Consider the following 18,287-nt stretch of genomic DNA (forward strand, 5'->3'; position numbering starts at 1 on the left):
CCCCTTCAGGGCAATGAGAGACCCCGACGCAAAGTGCAGCATCGCCCTGTTGGGGATTCTTTCACAACAATGACCACCTCGCTGTACATCATCCCTTACTTAAAACTGCGACCGTAATCCAGGAGAAAATATGTTTCCATAGAAACATAATTAAGGACGGAGCTTAGTTGTATGGGAACGTCATGTTGGTGGAGACAGCGTTGCTAATAAAGTGGAAAAGCAGCAGCAGGCAGCCATCATCTACGGTCACGTTGGACAGTGAAGGAACAACAAACCACGTTGTCATGCCAAAGCCAGTGGATTTTATTTACACATCTAGTTTGTAGAACATGGTCACCCAGAACTCCTCCATGTGTGATACACAAGTAAAAGAAATCAAAGTGAACACATGTGAGATGTGACAGACAATAATATGTTTTCATCATGTTTAATATTATTCCAGTTAAATACTTTGGCTATGACACTTTGAAGTGTGTTATATATTACTGACTTCATATTATAATCTACAACACATATTTTGTTATTTTGTGTCAAAACTCTCTAAGAGACTTTTAAATAAGCGAAATGATATGCACATAAATAGTAACTAGATTCTGTACAACATTTACAATGTATGAAATCACAAATACTGTGTCTTAAAGTAAAAATGTCAATATAAAAAAAGCTCAGTCACCATGGCAACAATGGACACATTTATAGCTGAGTGATAATCGATTTTCATACCTCGTATGCAAATGCACAAAACCTGTGAAAGAAACAAGCAAATAAACTTTTAAAAAATCAGTTGGTGAACATTTTGTGCAATGGAGAAAAAGTTAATATAGTGACTGATATATAGTGCTCACTACAGCAGCTCAGTACGGCTGCTTATAGTTAAGTCTATAGAACACTGCAAATGATACAGCATTGATACAGTATTTCTAAAAACTATTGTGAACTAATCATTAATACATCAGTAATTACGGTGGTTGTAATAGGCTAAGGAACAGTACATGAACAACTGTCAATTAACTCTCGTCATATTTGCTCAAACTGTCCCTATATCCTGACAGATCATCTGAGAAGGTTCCTCTGCCTCCGTCTAGTGCTCCAAATGAAGAACGACAACCAATCAGAGCCGAGCAGTCTCTACAGCAGCTGTCAATCACTGCTCATCAACTCCAATCATACTGTCAAACTAGGCAGCGCTGATCAGATATGAATCAATATTCTGTTACTGTAATGCCTATTTCTCTCCTCACATGTTGTCAGAAACATCTTGTAGTGGACTGTTTAGCTGTAAAATGAGAATGTTTGCTCCGGCTGTTAGTTCTCTGATGTCGGCTTGGTGTGTCTGGGCCTTTAGAGGATTTGTGAATGACCAAATCACAATGAACCAGCGCTGCTCAACTTGTGCAGTCATCAATGTTTGCAGCTCTTCGACTCGAGTTGTTGGCGTTTCTGTATGACAGATGTTTTCTGTATGACAGATGTTTTCTGTATGACGGGTATGATGCCCCTTCAACTATTTCTGTCCATGAAAACAGTGAAATGTTCAAATTTGGCACATTATATTGGCTCTTAGCACCTTTTAATACCTTTATCATGAGAAGTCTTCATAAAAACAGCACTGAATTGTCCCTCAAAGGATCAATGTTACTGAAAACTATCAAACATTGATTTTATGTAGTGTACAGCACAATGTATGAATCATGGAGACATTCAAATTAAAGGGTTCCAAGCTGTGTCACTTTAAAGGCCCAGGTCAGTGTTTCTGCACGTTGTAGCCGTTTATACAGAAATACTTTGCACTACATTTTGACCATTTTAAACATCTTTTATTTCAGATTTTTTTTAAAGAAATAGTTCAACATCTATTCATCCAAAACATAATTCCCTCTAAAACTACAACTTGATGAAACAAACTACATACAACCTGTTAACTATTAGTCCTTAGAGGTGGAGTTCTGAACTACCGACAGAGCCAGGCTAGCTGTTTCCCCTGCTTTCAGTCTTTATGCTAAGCTAAGCTAAGCTAAACTAAGCTAAGCTAACCACGTCCTGACTCCAGCTTTGTACTGAACACACAGACTGATGTAAATGTAATATGTGAATCAAGAATGCAATTCAGCGTAATTCCCCAAATGTTGAACTATTCCGTTCCTCCTCTGATGCTTCCACTGGTTTCCATTCACTCCCATTCATTCCCATACATTATGAAAGTCAACTAGCATTTATAATGGCAGATTGGTTCTGCTCGGCGTTGCCACTCAATATCATGGTTGATGATGATTATAAAACTGAACTCTAATTTCACGTTTCTTCATACATTCTGACATGAAGGCTGCCTGGAAGAAAACACATCTAAAGTCTGAACATTATGGACTGATTTGGCAAATGGTTTGTAGAAAATATGTAAAACACTGATATGGTCCTTTAAATCACTACCTGTTTTATGTCCCACACCCTCAGCCCAGTTATCACACATAACAATCAGGAATAAAGTCAACACCAACATATGTTTTTTTTTGTGTTTTCCCAAATATTTCCCATTTGCCATATTTCAGTAGTTTCAAATATCTAATTATAAAACGCTGGCGGACAGATTACACATGGCACAGCAGCTCTACAGTGATTGACAGATAAATAAGCGTTTGGTTCTAGTGGATATGAAGATGGTCTGCTCTGCTGTGGTGGTGCAGATATACAGAGTGTGTGTGAACCCGTGGAACTACATCTGTCAGTAAGAGTGAGAACATTTAGGACATTCAGAAGTTAGGCTCCAGTTTAAAGTTAGAATCCTTCAGATTTTCTGTTTTTGACCGAGTCGTTCCGATAGTGACACCGATACCAGTACCGGAAAGCATCCGATACTGCCCAAAATTCTGGATCGGGTATCGGCGAGTTTGCCAGTCTATGCACCGATCCGACAGCATAATTTATTAATCCAGAAAAAAATCAACATGTTTAAACAGAAATCAATTCTTCTTCTCTGCTCCAGAACGGTAGTCTTCACTGTGCTGTCGGCCTGGAGTCATGGCTGCCACTGGCTACTACTGTTTTAGAGCAGAGAAGAAGAACTGACTGTAGGTAGTTGGTCACAGCTTTTAAATAATAATAATAATAATAATATTAATAATAATAATAATAATAATAATAATAATGATAACTATGGCCTGTCCAGGGTGTATCCCGCCTTCACCTAATGTCAGCTGGGATCGGCTCCAGCCCCCCCGCCACCCTGAACAGGATAAGAAGTTACAGATGATGGATGGATGGATGGATAATAACTATTTTTTTTTTTATCCCGCTGGTATCGGATCGGGACTCGTATTGGCTGATACTGCAAGTTCAGCTGTCGGTATCAGGAAGGAAAAAACGTTTTTGATATTATTCACGGTCAGCATTTTTTCAGCAATAGCCATTTAATGTACTCACATTCGGTAATTATCTCTCTATCTAGCAGTTCTTACTGTTAGTGGCGGAGTCCGCCGTTCCCTCGCTGGACTCAGATTGCCTTCACACGCAGAAGGGATGGACAGGAAGCAATGCAGCATGTAATCCAGTGTTACTGCTGATAGTGATGCTAATCGACGTTTCCTCCTGCTGCTGGTTCACATTTACTGTGAAGAAGTCAGAAAACGCAGCTTACCACTAAACCTGATCATCCATCAGAAATTGAGAAATTGGTCTACAAAACAAGACATAGAAATCTTACAAGGCGTATGCAGCATGAACTGTGATGGCAGCTGCTCATGAAACGGTTAGTGACTGACTTCTTGTCCAGAACAACATGAGTATGTTTGTCTGCACTGTGAACGAATACAGCCGCTGCTGGTTGCTGCGGTTACCCACCAGGAACCAATCAACCAGGACTAAAACCAGAAGGATTAGAACTTCAAGGTACGAGCTAATAGCCAGGTAATGGAAGGTCCCCACAACTACAGAAATACAACGGTGTATGTGTGTGTGTGTGTGTGTGTGTGTGCGTGCGTGCGTGCGTGCGTGCGTGCGTGCGTGTGTGTGTGTGTGTGTGTGCGTGCGTGCATGTGTGAGGTGTCTAACTCTTGATCTCCAGGATGGAGGGGTTATGGTCGAGGATGGCCAGAATGATTTTGTCCATGTACTGCCGTAAACGCAGGTTGATCTCCTCCTGCTCCTTCAGAGCATCGACCAGCTGAGAGAGAGACAGAGATGAGATGCATTAGAAGAGCGGTCAGAACACACAGCAGCATCACAGCTGTCCACCAGCAGCACGCTGACCTCATCCCGGGATGCGTTGTCGATCTCCGCTGCCAGGCACTGGGCCTTGGTGTGACAGGCGAACAGGTTCTTAGCCTCGTACAAACTCAGACTGAGAATCTGAGCGTTCAGGTCGTCGTTCTGATCCCGCAGCTTATGGTTCTCCTGAGGAAGCAGGAAGAGAGCACTTCCTGTCAGAGGGGAAACTCAATAGTACTCCTAAACAAAAGCTTTTAAAGAGGACATGCTGCTCATTTCCAGGTTCATACTTGTGTTTTGGGTTTCTACTCGAACATGTTTACATGCTTTAATGTTCAAAAACACATTATTATTCTCCTCCTGTCTGTCTGAATAGCCCTGTATTCACCCTCTGTCTGAAACGCTCTGTTTTAGCTCCTGTCTCTTTAAGACTCCCTCCTGAAAAAGCCCAGTCTGCTCTGATTGGCTGGAGAGAAACATATGGTGTACATTTGTAAAGGTAGTTCTCAAGCTGTTGGTACCAACCATGTCATGCTAGCATGTCGGGAAAAACGCTAAATAACACTATGAAGTTGGGCTAAATCTTGTTGAGGAAAAACTGTCATGTCCATTTTCAAAGGGGTCCCTTGACCTCTGACCTCCAGATATGTGAATGTAAATGGGTTCTATGGGTACCAACGAGTCTCCCCTTTACAGACATGCCCACTTTATGATAATCACATGCCGTTTAAATGTGTTGTTGTCTCCTATTCTAAAATGGTGTATCTGAATATTTCTGAATACTGGGATCCCTAAACAGTGTTGAATTCCATAAATTGGGTCTCACTGTAAAGCTGAGGCTCTGGTGGATCCAATGAGCCCAACTGTATTCATGTGTGATGATGTTATTCCCCATAGGAGACATTTCATTGACCTCCCTGTATAAAATGACCTGTGATGACCTCTAGGATAATCACAGCCTCATGAAACTTTACAACCACAAACTAGAGACCTAGAGCATTCAGAGGATGGATGGATCAAACTAGAGACCTAGAGCATTCAGAGGATGGATGGATCAGACTAGAGACCTAGAGCATTCAGAGGATGGATGGATCAGACTAGAGACCTAGAGCATTCAGAGGATGGATGGATCAAACTAGAGACCCAGAGCATTCAGAGGATGGATGGATCAAACCAGAGACCTAGAGCATTCAGAGGATGGATGGATCAAACTAGAGACCTAGAGCATTCAGAGGATGGATGGATCAAACTAGAGACCTAGAGCATTCAGAGGAGGGATGGATCAGACTAGAGACGTAGAGCATTCAGAGGATGGATGACTTTCCTAGCTACATTGACAATAAGGTTTTTTTTCTATGGTGTTCCTCAAGGTCTTGGTGTCTTAATGTGGTATTTTGGAGGGATTATTGATCATTTTGATCAATTCTCCAGTGGTAAAAAATGGTTAAATTTAGCACCAAATCTGTGGAACAAATGGTATCAACCCAAAAATTGCTGCAACAACTTATGAGACATAATAGAGCATGGGGATGGTCATCATATACTTCTATCATAATGTTCTAAACCCTTATACACTTTCAGTTTATTTTAATTAATTTATTAATTAATGTTTATTTCTGATTAATAACTAGAACAACTTGACACACAGTGCTGAGCTGCATCTCAAATTAATCTTCAGGTTTCCAGCTTTCAGATGATGTACACCACTTCTATGTGACATCTACTGTTGATCTGCTATCTCCCCCTAAAGACCCCCTGTCCTCCACCCCTACCCCTCTAAAAAGACGGCGGTATGACAAGGGGTTAAACTGTGATGATATGACCCAGACAACACGGGGGTACACCTGTATGGAAATCTTAAACCACAGCTAAGTGGATGACAGAGCAACAGCTCCTCTATATGATGGCAAAACAGTTGTTAAATGACCTCAGACATATCTCTGGTATTTCTGTAGTGAAAGTACACATAGATAACATAATACTCATGTATCTATGATGAGCCGATACTGACCAATGATATCCTGAAATATACTGATTAGGCTCTAACAGGTTCAATCTCCAGTCTATATGGTCCCTGTTTGTCATGCACTCTGTGGGTGAACTAAATCACCTGGGAATGAATTGAGAGTCCCATAAGGATAGAAGAACCAGGGTGTGTGTGTGTGTGTGTGTGTGTGTGCGTGTGCATGTGCGTGTGTGTAAACCTGTTTCAGTCTCTTGACTTCATGTTCCATTTCGAGCTCTCTGGTCCTGGCGTTGAACTCAGACAGACCCTTGCCCTGTCCTGGATGCTCCATCTCCAGCTTAAACAGCTGCAGATACTCCAGCTCCCGGCGCAGATCATCGATGAGCTGCAGAGAAAAGACACCATCAGATGGAACTCTTTCAACCTGCAGGGTGGACCTGTAGTCTCCCTCCTCCGGCAGTGAGAATGAACACCATATCAGCAGCTGGGAGTATAGTGGACCTGTGGCAGTTAACCCTAATGGTGCATTCACACCAAGCGCCAAGCAAACTTTTTGCACGGCATGAAGTCAATACAAAGAGGTGAATAAACGGGAATTTGCGCCGGGCGACGCTAATGGCGCGATTGACGCAACATGAACACGCAAAATTCTCATCATTCACCTATTTGAATTTAAATTTTTATACTACAGCGAGAAATTTGCATGACGTTGTGTGGTGAAAGCCTCTCAGCGTTGAGATTGTCCTGCTGTGTTGTGGCCGTTTGCCGGCCCCAAGAGCTCCAATAGTACATCATATGTGTACAGAGACCAGAAACCACAGACTGTCTGTGGTAGAAACAACAACGTCTCTAGATGACGTCATGTTGAGTGGTGATGGAGCAGCTGCATAGCCTGGCACTGATCCATCCAGACTCCATTCAGAAAACAAGCATTTTAAAAGTTTTCTGCTTGTCGTCATGGTAACAGACCTGACAAAGCATGAATTCAGACTTTTTTTACTAATCAGCATCATTATATAGTTATTTCAGCATCATTTTGATCTGTTTATTGATATTAAATCACAGCACAATCTGTTTATTTTGGGTTCATACCGCAGTAGTGACGTGTGGCTGATAGATACAGTCAGTGTGATGTCACTGTATTTGAATGCAGCTCGCCGCTGGCTGATGTTATGAACCCAGACATGATGGCGTTTGGTTTTCTGACATCTGGGACTTCACTAACATGTACAAAGCAGCAACAGTGGTTATTTCTTCCATGGTTGATGGAGGAAATGTTGTTGGTATCTATGGAGACAAGCTCCTCCTCCTCTCCGGAGCGTCTAGAATGAACTCAAATGATCCCGGCGGTCCAACAACTCGTGCAAGGAGAAAATTTGCTTTGAACGCAAAATAAGAGGCGTCCAAGAACAGCTCCTAGAGTGGATGTTCCAGATAAAAAAAGAAACTCTGCGTTCAGTGGAATGAATTAAACACTGCATGGGAAGACTTGAAGAGAGCGCTCCTGGGGGCGGGCAGATGCGGCGAGCTCACCTGCAGGCATACGTGCCCCAGTGTGGGAAAGTCTTCACAGACGCGACTACTGTGAAATACACAGAGCTTTCCCTGGCGCAGAGAGGGTTAATCAGCATTGTGTTAACTGGTTCTGAAAGGGCTTGAACCGTCCTGCACTCCAGCTTTAACATCTTCCATGTGACCTTTCTGTTACCTAGAGGGCCTCACCTCCTGCATGGCCTCTTTCTCCTTCTGAAACTCATGGCGGTTTTGCCAGAGCTTGTCCATTATCTTCCTGTAGAGGTCCATCTCGTCTTTCAGCCTCAGACCGGTGTCCTCCAGCTTGTCTGTCATCCTCTGCTTCTCCTGCAGACCAAAGAGAGAAGAAGAAGAAGCAAACTCACCATGTCCTCTGCTCTCACTTAAGGATTTTTAATTAATATAATCATAATTCTGCTGTATTACAAGTTGAGCCTTACTTTTGTAGCTTTGGCCAATATTTCTATTAGTTATTAGGCTTTCAATTGATTCAAATATTTAATCGGATGATTGTCCATAGGGAGATTTGTCAAGGATTTGATAAGACATGGTTGGTACCAATGGATTCATCAGGTTTTATAGTTTCATATGATATCAGTATCTTTACTTTAGCTTTAAAACTGAGCCGCTACAACCTAAAAGATTCCTTCCACTGTTTTCTCTTCTGAATAACTTAGACTAACCTCGTGGTTTTGTTTCAGACCCGTCTGATTGTCTAACCCAGGGGTCGGCAACCTTTTCTATCAAAAGAGCCATCTTAGGCAATTTTTTTTTTTTTTTAAATCTGTCTGAAGCCACAAAACATTTGATCATTGTGATGAAGGTAACACAGTTTATAGTCGAAGTATATAGTATATAAGTCTAATGCAGTGAGGGTCAAAGAGCAAATGTACTACGGCAGAGGTTCTCAAACTTTTTTCACCAAGTACCACCTCAGAAAATATTTGTCTCTCCAAGTACCACCATTATGACCGATGTTAAATGCAGTAGCGTAGGCCTACCCTATTCAGCAATGCACAGTTCACACAGGAGGCAAATTTATTCCTAATAAGAATATTACTTATTGTTGGCTTTTGTCAAAGGGGCCTTGTTTTGCCAGTGAGGGAGATGCCGGCCCACACCATGACACTGCCCCCACCAAAAGCTGTTACTCCATCGGTGCAACAATCAGCATAGCGTTCTCCACGTCGTCTCCATACTTTCACCCTGCCATCCAACTTTGGCAGACAGAACCTGGACTCATCACTGAACATGATATTCCCCCACATGTTCAGGTTCCATTGTCTGTGTTGTCAACACCAGCGCTAACGGGCCTGACGGTGAAGGGCAGTCATTGCAGGCTTCCTGGTAGCCTTATGAGCTCTGAGATTGGCTGTGTGCATTCTGTTCCTGACCGTCTGATCAGAGATCTGTATGCCATAACGTACTGCAAACCTTGCCTGCAAATCTCTAGAAGACAGCCTACGGTTCCTCAGTGCTGTAAGGGTGATGAACCGGTCTTCCTGGGGTGTTGTCTTCCTGGGACCTCCACTTCGCGGTCTGTCTTTAACATCACCGGTTTCATGGAGCTTGGCCTTCAGTTTGAAGATGGTACCAGGGTTGACTCCAAATAATGCTGCAACTTGGTTTTGCGGAACACCAGCTTCAACCCACCCTATCGCACGGGCCTTATCCAGATTTGATAAATGTGGCATGCCGATGCTTGGAACATACACCAAATGATCACTTTAGCAGGGCGCAGTACCCAGCAGACCCCATGCACATCAGGCACTTGTTACTGATAGAAAGTTCAATCATCCAATCCACCAAACAACTCAAAACAAGACTCAATACCAACAGGAGAATACATTGTTTACCATTGGCGGAGCATTTTTTAACATTTTTCTTGGGCGCTACCCACATAATCAGCTGTGCTGCTCATCCCACAAATGCATGATCCTTACAGGTTGGACATCATTGTGAGGGTAAATAAACAGGCTTTCTAACCATGTAAAATACAATGACCATTAGCATTGTAACAACAGAGAAATAATCAACCAAACACAAGTTTCTGAACGTTTTTTTCCCAGTTTATATAACTTACACGTGTTTACAGTTAGCTGTTAGCCGCCGAGTTCACCGTGCCAGTCTAAAGCGGCGGAGGATGAGAGATTACAGACAGAGCAGATTGAAACATTGCTTTCCTCCATGTTCAACCGTTTCATCATGTTTATGCTTGTTGAACAGGTGTAATGACAATGTGTCTTGGCTTTACACTTGCAAAGTTTTATTGAACTTACAGTAACGAGTATTTGTAGCTGTCACTCTGATCAGCTGTTCACAGGCTGACTGACTGTGTGTTGATGTGAGCGGAGAGCTCCGACAGCGCAGCAGAGGAGAAGATGCAGCGTTAACCATCCCTAAATATAATGATTTTTCGGATTCATCGCGTTCCAGACAGCCTTTTGCGATGTGTTCATTGCGCATGTTCATATCACGATGACGATGGAAATACGAGTTATGGGTCAGCCCTATTTCGTATTAATTTTTTAAAAATATTTCAGAGATTCCTCTGCGTACCACAGTTTGAGAACCACTGTACTACGGAGTATTAGGGCCACATTGAGGGATAAAACATCTGAGATTTACAGAATAAAGTCGTAATATTACGAGAATAAAGTCGTAATATTACGAGAATAAAGTCTTAACTTTACAAGGAAAAAAAAAAATGAAATAAAATGAAAAAAAAATTTCTCATAAACTTGTGACTTTATTCTCGAAATCTCAGATGTATTTTTTTTCCTGTCAATGGGGCCCTTATACTCCGTCATACTGTTGTGCCACAGACCTACAACAATGATAAATGAAAATGTAAACAAAGAACAGTTATTCATTTCCAATTTTAAAAATCCACAGGAGAGGGGCTTAAGAGACACATGTGGCTCCGGAGCCGCAGGTTGCTGACACCCGGTCTAACTGCTGATTTTTAGCAATGGTGGCACATTCTCTTCAATGTTATTACCACTCAGTGTAGTCATTATAATAATAATAATAATAATAACAATAATAATAATAATGGCCAAAACTACAAAAAAAAAGACTCAAGTTGTAATAAACGGAATCATGCTTTTAGTAAATCCCACTCACCTGGTCCAGTTTCTCAGTCTGTGACTTGAGTCTGCATACGTTTAACTTCATCTCTCCATTCTCTTCTTCTAACAGCTGTACCCTGTGTATGCAGGTTTGCAAAGTTCAATCAATTTGAGTGAACATGAGCTGCTCTCTCTCAGACCCAGAAACCAGAGCAGTACGTCTCTAACTGATGATGTCATAGGGAGCTGCTCCATAGACAATGAATGGGAGACACTAAGAATGGTTGTTTTCTGTTTTATACCCAGAGGAGCTTTATTCTATTGTAGTGTCGTCAGTAGTGAAACAGAACATGTCCCCAGATACTCAGAACGTTCTCCTGGCTGCTCTCAGAGTCATCTAGAACATCTCTTCCTGTTCATTGTCTATGGAGCAGCCCCGCACTTTATACTTGATGATTTTAGCGCTCTAGTTTTTGGATTTGGGAGAGAGTTGTTCATCTTTACTAATATTATTGGACTGTTTCAGACCATAGGAATAACATGTATGAATTATGAAAATGGGCGTAGTTCCCCTTTAATGCTCCCATCCAAATATATAATAAAAGATGCATTAACAGTAACATAGCAACAACTTTACTAGACGAACTACTCTCTTTTTCACACCATCAACTCAGCAAACCATTTAGCTATAACGTTTGAGCAAAACACTGGTTATGTAAATCATAGGCTGTAACATAAACCGCATACTATACTAGAAGTACGTACTGATTTGGCCAAAATGTAGTATGTAGTATTCAGTATGCGAATAAAAGCAAAATCTACAGTATGCCAAAAATACCAGGATGTCGTACTGATTTGGAAAAAATCTCCAATATGCATGGAACCAGTCTACCTTATCTACTGTATCCCGCAATGCAAAGCGCTGGACCACTACAGGCTACGGTTACAACAACAGCCAGAAACGGCTCGTTTTTTTACATTTTTCGTAGCTATTTCATCACTCAATTAAATTCTGAAAGTTTTTGAGGCAAGAAATCGACTGTGTCGATTTTTAATATCGGCAGTTTTACGAAGTTAGATGGCGAATCGAACATTTGTTCCACCGTTGTCGGAGTTTAGAAGCTCCACAAAATGCCGTGACAGCTAGCGCCTGCCGGGGTCGCTGCCAGCCAGCCAGGTAGTCACGCTCACAGACCGCTATGAGCTGACTGGAGCTCTCTAGAGACCGGTCTGTAGACGAGAGGCTTTTATTTCCTTGTTGACGGATAGCTTGTTTAAATATCACAACACAGATGTCCATTATAAATTAAAGGGACTGTTTGTAACTTCTTACAGGTATAAATCAATCCGGGTCGGTGTCCCATGCGCGCTCGCATGTAGCTACGCTGTTCAGACTCAGACTCCAACACAAACTACAGTGAAGCACCAAAACCTCTTGGTTGTATCTAGTGAAGCCCGTCTGTTAAACAGTGTTGGCCGCGGTCGGAGGACGCGGAGGAGACCGTAGCTTTGGTCTCCAGGACCGGAGTCTCTGCTGGACTCTGCTCCTCTGCCTGCCTTCACTCACAGCTCGCTCCACCTCACGTGCATGCGCGCACACTCCACACTGCAGAAGAGTTAGTTTAGCTCTGAGAATATCTAGTGAATGTACAGTGGACGTTTGTGTAGAAATAACTGCTGCAGCTCCTCCAGACCAGTGTTTCCCGTGTCTTGTGAAGTGACGGGGCTCCGCAGAGAGAAACGTTATCGTCTCCGATCAAAACTCCGGTGTCTCCCCTGTTCCCTCCGGCCGCGGTCGGGAGGCTGAAGCAGGAAAAGCCAACACTAGGATCAGCATTGATTCATGGAGAGACCTTCGTCTGGTCAGCTAACATTACTGCCAAGCAGCTGAAATATAGAGTGATATTGTGCTTTTAGCTGACGTGTGTCTCTTCACTGTTTCGACGGATGCTCGCTCACATTCAAGTAGCCCGTGCACGCGGGCGAGCGCGAGCAACAGGACGCTGACTTTCGTTGACTTAACGGCCACAGGTGTTGCTGTTACAACCAATTTCTGATTCTTACAAACAGTCCCTTTAACAGGAACCTGTGATTATCTGCCTTTTTGGAGTTGAAAAGCTCCACAATCGCCCGCCGGCATAGCTCGCTCGCCAGCCGGCCACAGAGCAGCAGAGTGGCGAGGGAAGAGGAGAGGGAAGAGGAGAGAGAAAGAGCAGCCTCTGACGGGGCAGAGAGATTCCTGCTGAGACAACATGACCCTTTTTAACATTTCCTCTAATATCTGGAGGAGATCAGTCTTCTGTTTAGTTGCTGGAACTGAAAAAGCAGTTTGAGTAACGTAACTGTTGTGGGTGAATATTTGATATTTCCCGTCTCCCCTCGTTGATGATCCTGTTTGTCTCACTTCATTATGAGCTGTTAGAATAAATAGTTTAAACCTGCAGTATCTTATAAAGTAAACAAGCAGAACAGAAACAACTAATTCAAAGTTGTATTGTTAGATTATATTGTAATAGTGGTATGAGTTAGTTTTTTTGTCCAGTGCTTTAAGAGCTGGTTTAAAGGCTAAAGCCTCGTCTAGCATACTGCTAAATACATCACTTTAACGGTTTCATACTGCATACTACTGAGGAACGCAGTGTGCAGTATGTACTGTATACTGCGTACTGCGTTCGTCTGTAGTATGTAGTAGGCGGTTTCGTATACAGTCATAGACTGTATATAAAGATGGACAACGCGTCACCACTTCCTCCCTCTGTACAGAAGTGAAGCCTAAATATCCAGATACGGAGCTGCCATCTTGAGATTGTGACGTCATTTGGAGCCAGAGTCTGAGAGTCGGGGCGCGGAGCCGCGGTCTCGAGGTCCCGCCCACACACCCGCCCGAGCCAATCATGAGCCGAGCACAGCCGCTGCTTGTTAGCGTGAGCCACCTAGCTGCTACGTTAGCACCACGGTAGCTGTTTGGGTAGAAAGACACAACAACTAACCATAATATCTCTATAAATACATTTATGATCAGACTGACACATGTTCTATTATCTATATATATATATTATTATTATTATTATTATTATTATTATTATTATCTATCACACAGACTGGTGACAGTTATTAAAGTTAAAGTGACATCTCCTCTCTAGTAACATTCTGACTACTTCACTCAGAGCAGCTGTCAATCACAGCTGTCAATCTTGACGTCTCGCTTCCTTTTTATAGCATCAACTAACTCATTAAAACCAAACTGATCAGAAAAAGCAAAACTTGAACAAACATCAGCGTGATCAGAACGACCTAAAATGACAGAAACCATCTTTGGGAAAGATAACGTGTCCTCTGACTCTTTAGTTTGTCCCGTGTCCCATCCACTAACATGGAGGGGGCGGGGCTTATGAGCTATACTGCAGCCTGCCACCAGGGGGCCATCCAGATGTTTTGGCTTCACTTTTGGGGGGCTGTCATGTCGTCCATCTTTATATGCAGTCTGTGGTGTAAATTGCCACATCCATCCACCACAGATTGACTAAGGAAGGAATTTGTCGCTGGGCCCTGTCAAAGTAACGAGGATTGGAAATCATCTGATGGTTCTGATAGTTCTGATGGTTCTATGGAATAAGTGACTTGTGGTTACCTGTTACAGAGCAGGTCTATCTCGAGGTTCCGGTCCCTGTCCATCTTGCTGTACACCTCCCGGTGTCTCTTGGTCTCCTCCTCCAGACTCTGGTCTGCCCTGGTCTCTGCATCCTTCACCTGCTCCTCCAGCTCATGCACCCTGACAGTGGGTGAGAGAAACCACAACATTCCATGTGGTTTAACATAGTGGTGATAAAGCTGTCATCAGATCGGGTCAGATGGAACTGATGAGGTTATGTAGACACACAGAGTAAACCATCAGACGTAATACTGTGAAACTATCATCTGTGGATCAGATCATCATACGGTCCTAGTTTCTGCACGGTTTAGGTATAGTGTGCTTTTCATACATATTGCACATGGGAAAACATGAATATCATGTGTTACTTTTGGAAGATAAAATAAGACTAGTTTTTTGCAGATTGCAACCAACTGAAACTTCTCCCGTGTGCCTAGCGTGTTGGAAGAAGTCCCTCTCGAGAGCCAGTAGAGACACGGCGGCCGGCTCCATGAAGAGGACCTGCTCCCTATGGAGATATAAACGGCTCATTCTAAGCTAACGGAAAAACAACCATTCTTAGTTTCAATGAAAACATACTTATTAATATTATATTACATTTCTACAAGTACACCCCCCTAATAGTTACACACTGGCCCTTCAATAGATAAAGGATTCAGTAACCCAATCCCAGTGTACCCCTAATGCCTTCAGACCTGAACCCTCAGTCCCAGTGTCCCCCTAAAGCCTTCAGCTCTGAACCCTCAGACCCAGTGTCCCCCTAAAGCCTTCAGCCCTGAACCCTCAGTCCCAGTGTCCCCCTAAAGCCTTCAGCCCTGAACCCTCACAGCCTCAGTGTCTGTGAGTGTGGACGTTGGGATTGGTCTGATTGGGTCTTCCTACCTGTGTACAAGTTGTGTGTTCTCCTGTTTGAGTTTGGACTTGAGGTCACCATTGGCCAGACTGTCGCTTTCCAACTCCGTCACCTTCTTCTCCAGATAACTGACCTGAGGAAGACAAACAGACCGTTAACCAGACCGTTAACCAGACCGTTAACCAGACCGTCAATAGAAGCTTTGAGTTTGGGTAGAGCCCTACTTTAACTCATCCTACCACACAGCTGGAGATGAACACGTTGTATCATCAACATATCAGAGCCTTTTTATTAGGTACACCTGTACACAAACTTTCAGGAAATCATTGAGCTGCAACTCAATGTCACACAAGGTCACGAGTCTCCTGCTATTATTCTGCAGGCTTAAACATGACAGTACACGTGTGTGTGTGTGTGTGTACTGCAGCATGTCAGCTTTTCCTCTCAAAGACTGAGGAGACAAAGTCATCAGTTGTCCTCTGCAGAGCCAGAACACACACCCTACAAGACATCTGTAATTCACTGATTTAATATGCTTTCATATTTTGACTTGTTTACAGTTAAAACATTTGTTACTATTAATAAAAACAGTCATGAAACATGTATAATTCTATATATTCTAATAATAGAATACTGAAGTGTACCTACCCAATATCATTTACCAGGAGCATCTCTTCATGGGATCATCCAGCATGTTAGAAAGCACTGGGAAACTAAATATGGCTCCAGCAACACAACACCGACTTCAGTTTCCTCCAGTGGTCTGCACAGTTTGAACTAACATACTGTACTGAAATGGACCTCTATGGTGGAATCAACTCAATATTGATTGTTGAGTCCCACAGACTGTATATAAGAAGTGCACGTAGTCACCGTGACGTCACCCATTGGTTTGTGAACCACGGTTTTGAAACCTCGAGTTCTTTGGCCGTCGCCATCTTGTTTTTTTGCAACCAGAAGTGACACGAGAGGTAAAAGAGCAGTAGTTTCCTTGTTTCCTGGTGATGATTGGTGTACGGTCTAAGACCTGCTCTATATATAAAGCGTCTTGAGATAACTTCTGTTGTGATTTGGCGCTATACAAAAATAAATTGAATTGAATTGAATTGAATGATTCTACAGGATATGCGCTAGAGTTTGATACGCCCAATTATCCAAAGAGTCACAACTTTTACTTGTTTCCATCTGTTTATTTCCCAAGATTCTCCACACAAAAAACTAATCAGCCTTACCGGAACAGCAGAGAAGGAGAGTTGTGCAATCAGACACTTCTTACTTCATATATGGCGCTTGGCAGCGGCCTAAAACTGTACGGCTGCATACCTGACAACACCCTCGCTCCCATATCCTGATGAACTGATAAACAAAGGCGCTGCAGTCACCTGCTTATCAAGGGGGCGGAGGTGTTAACACACACTGTCCTCTCACTCCAACCAGCCGCCATTAATTAGATAATAATCACTCAAATAATAACTGAAAAACACACCTTCCATAGCCACAAATTCATATATTTACGTTATCAAACAAAACCAAAATATTAATATTATGAACAATTTAAAGCAAGCATTTGGCTCCAACAAGAGGGCGGAGCTAAGAACAACTGACGCTGAATAAGACATTTTTAGGTGACCAAAAATGTTTTAATTAACTGTGATGAAGTGAAAAAAAACTGTGAAAGGGTTAAAAGTTGTAAGACGAAAACACAGAAAAACTCCCAGACCGGACAACGCCGTGGTAGCGAGCTGTCGATCACAAGGTAGCCCCGCCCTAAAGCATCCCCTGCTTTATGGTCTATCTGACTCTAAATGGGACCATCTTTTACTAAATGAACATCATGCTGTATTGAAGAAGACTTGAAACTAGAGATTGAGACCATAAACTCATGTTTACAATGATTACTGAGGTAATAAATCAAGAGAGAAGTAGGCTCATTTTCTCATAGACTTCTATACAAGCAGAGGAGTCGCCCCCTGCTGGCTGCTAGAGAGGATGCAGTTTTAAGGCACTTCAGTATTGACTTCACTTCTCAGACCTGGAGGTTCCCGCCTGTTGATTCCGTGCATCCGAGGAATTCAGAGGCATCCTACCCACTACTACCGTTGCTAATACCTGGCAGGTGAACCTGAAACAAACAGATGCTAATAATTGGGCTAATCACTTTAACTGGCTTTCATCCAAGATTCACAATAACTGCGTTGATTTTTGTGTGCATGAGCGTGTGTTTGTACCTTCTCTGTGATATCGAGGTCGCAGGAGTCGATGCTGTCCGTGAACAGGTCCTCTGTGCTGCTGCCCTGACTGGACCCAAACACACTGTGGTTGGCCTGGAACAGCTGGCTGCAGGGAGGACAGGACAGGACATTATTAATGATGATGATCACATACAGACTGGGCCAGAAACTACTCTCCCATTATACCACTCTATTTATCACCCTGCTAAATACTGAACCCATCATTGGGATCCCCCCCTCTTTCTATGCAAATGCAGATTCGCTGCAGTATTTTCATTTAAGAGGTGATTAGTAGGAAGGTCAGGTCACTCACCGTCCAAATGCTGTGCTGGTAATCTTTCTATTAGGGCTGAAACACAAGAGAGAGACGGAGTCACACACTCGCACACTGCATCAGGGCTGCCAACCCTCACACATTGACATGTTTCACACGCTCTCAAGCACAGATTTAGAAGTGACTAACTCGGGCTGCCCTGGATACCTTCATATTAACATATTAATGTTTAGAAAACAGCTGGCACATCTGAAACCTGTGTGGAAATATTACGACAGCAGGATAAACAGTCTGATCAAGGACATTTAAACCTGGAACAATCTCAGAAAACAACCTCTGAAACAACCAGACAAGTATGGACTGATTACCACTTACTGTGGTGTTTATTCATAACAGGTTATTAATGATGCTTCATGTTTCAGATGTCCATCTTGTCTGTCGGTACTTTCTCTGTACAGAGAGATTGTTTTTATTAGGGCTGTCAAAGTTATAATATAATAACATGTT

The 18,287-nt window shown here is 42.7% G+C and overlaps 1 protein-coding gene across 3 annotated transcripts in view; it reads right to left on the reverse strand.

Moving 5' to 3' along the window:
* Nucleotides 1–282: 282 nt before the first annotated feature.
* rab11fip4a (RAB11 family interacting protein 4 (class II) a) overlaps nucleotides 283–18,287 on the reverse strand; it is a 41,185-nt gene continuing 23,180 nt past the window's right edge. For 2 of the 3 annotated variants that reach the window (XM_037791200.1, XM_037791202.1), the window contains 9 exons: nucleotides 17,820–17,855; nucleotides 17,504–17,612; nucleotides 15,305–15,408; nucleotides 14,402–14,542; nucleotides 10,826–10,907; nucleotides 7,889–8,026; nucleotides 6,405–6,551; nucleotides 4,243–4,386; nucleotides 283–4,156 (listed from right to left, as the gene is read on the reverse strand). In XM_037791200.1, the coding sequence (XP_037647128.1) occupies nucleotides 4,040–4,156; nucleotides 4,243–4,386; nucleotides 6,405–6,551; nucleotides 7,889–8,026; nucleotides 10,826–10,907; nucleotides 14,402–14,542; nucleotides 15,305–15,408; nucleotides 17,504–17,612; nucleotides 17,820–17,855 (1,018 nt within the window). In that variant the 3' untranslated portion in view covers nucleotides 283–4,039. The remainder of the gene's footprint in view (nucleotides 4,157–4,242; nucleotides 4,387–6,404; nucleotides 6,552–7,888; nucleotides 8,027–10,825; nucleotides 10,908–14,401; nucleotides 14,543–15,304; nucleotides 15,409–17,503; nucleotides 17,613–17,819; nucleotides 17,856–18,287) is intronic. The other variant, XM_037791201.1, reaches the window with a different exon arrangement.

Source organism: Sebastes umbrosus, chromosome 14, assembly GCF_015220745.1.
Source record: "Sebastes umbrosus isolate fSebUmb1 chromosome 14, fSebUmb1.pri, whole genome shotgun sequence".
Classification (NCBI taxonomy): Eukaryota; Metazoa; Chordata; class Actinopteri; order Perciformes; family Sebastidae; genus Sebastes; species Sebastes umbrosus.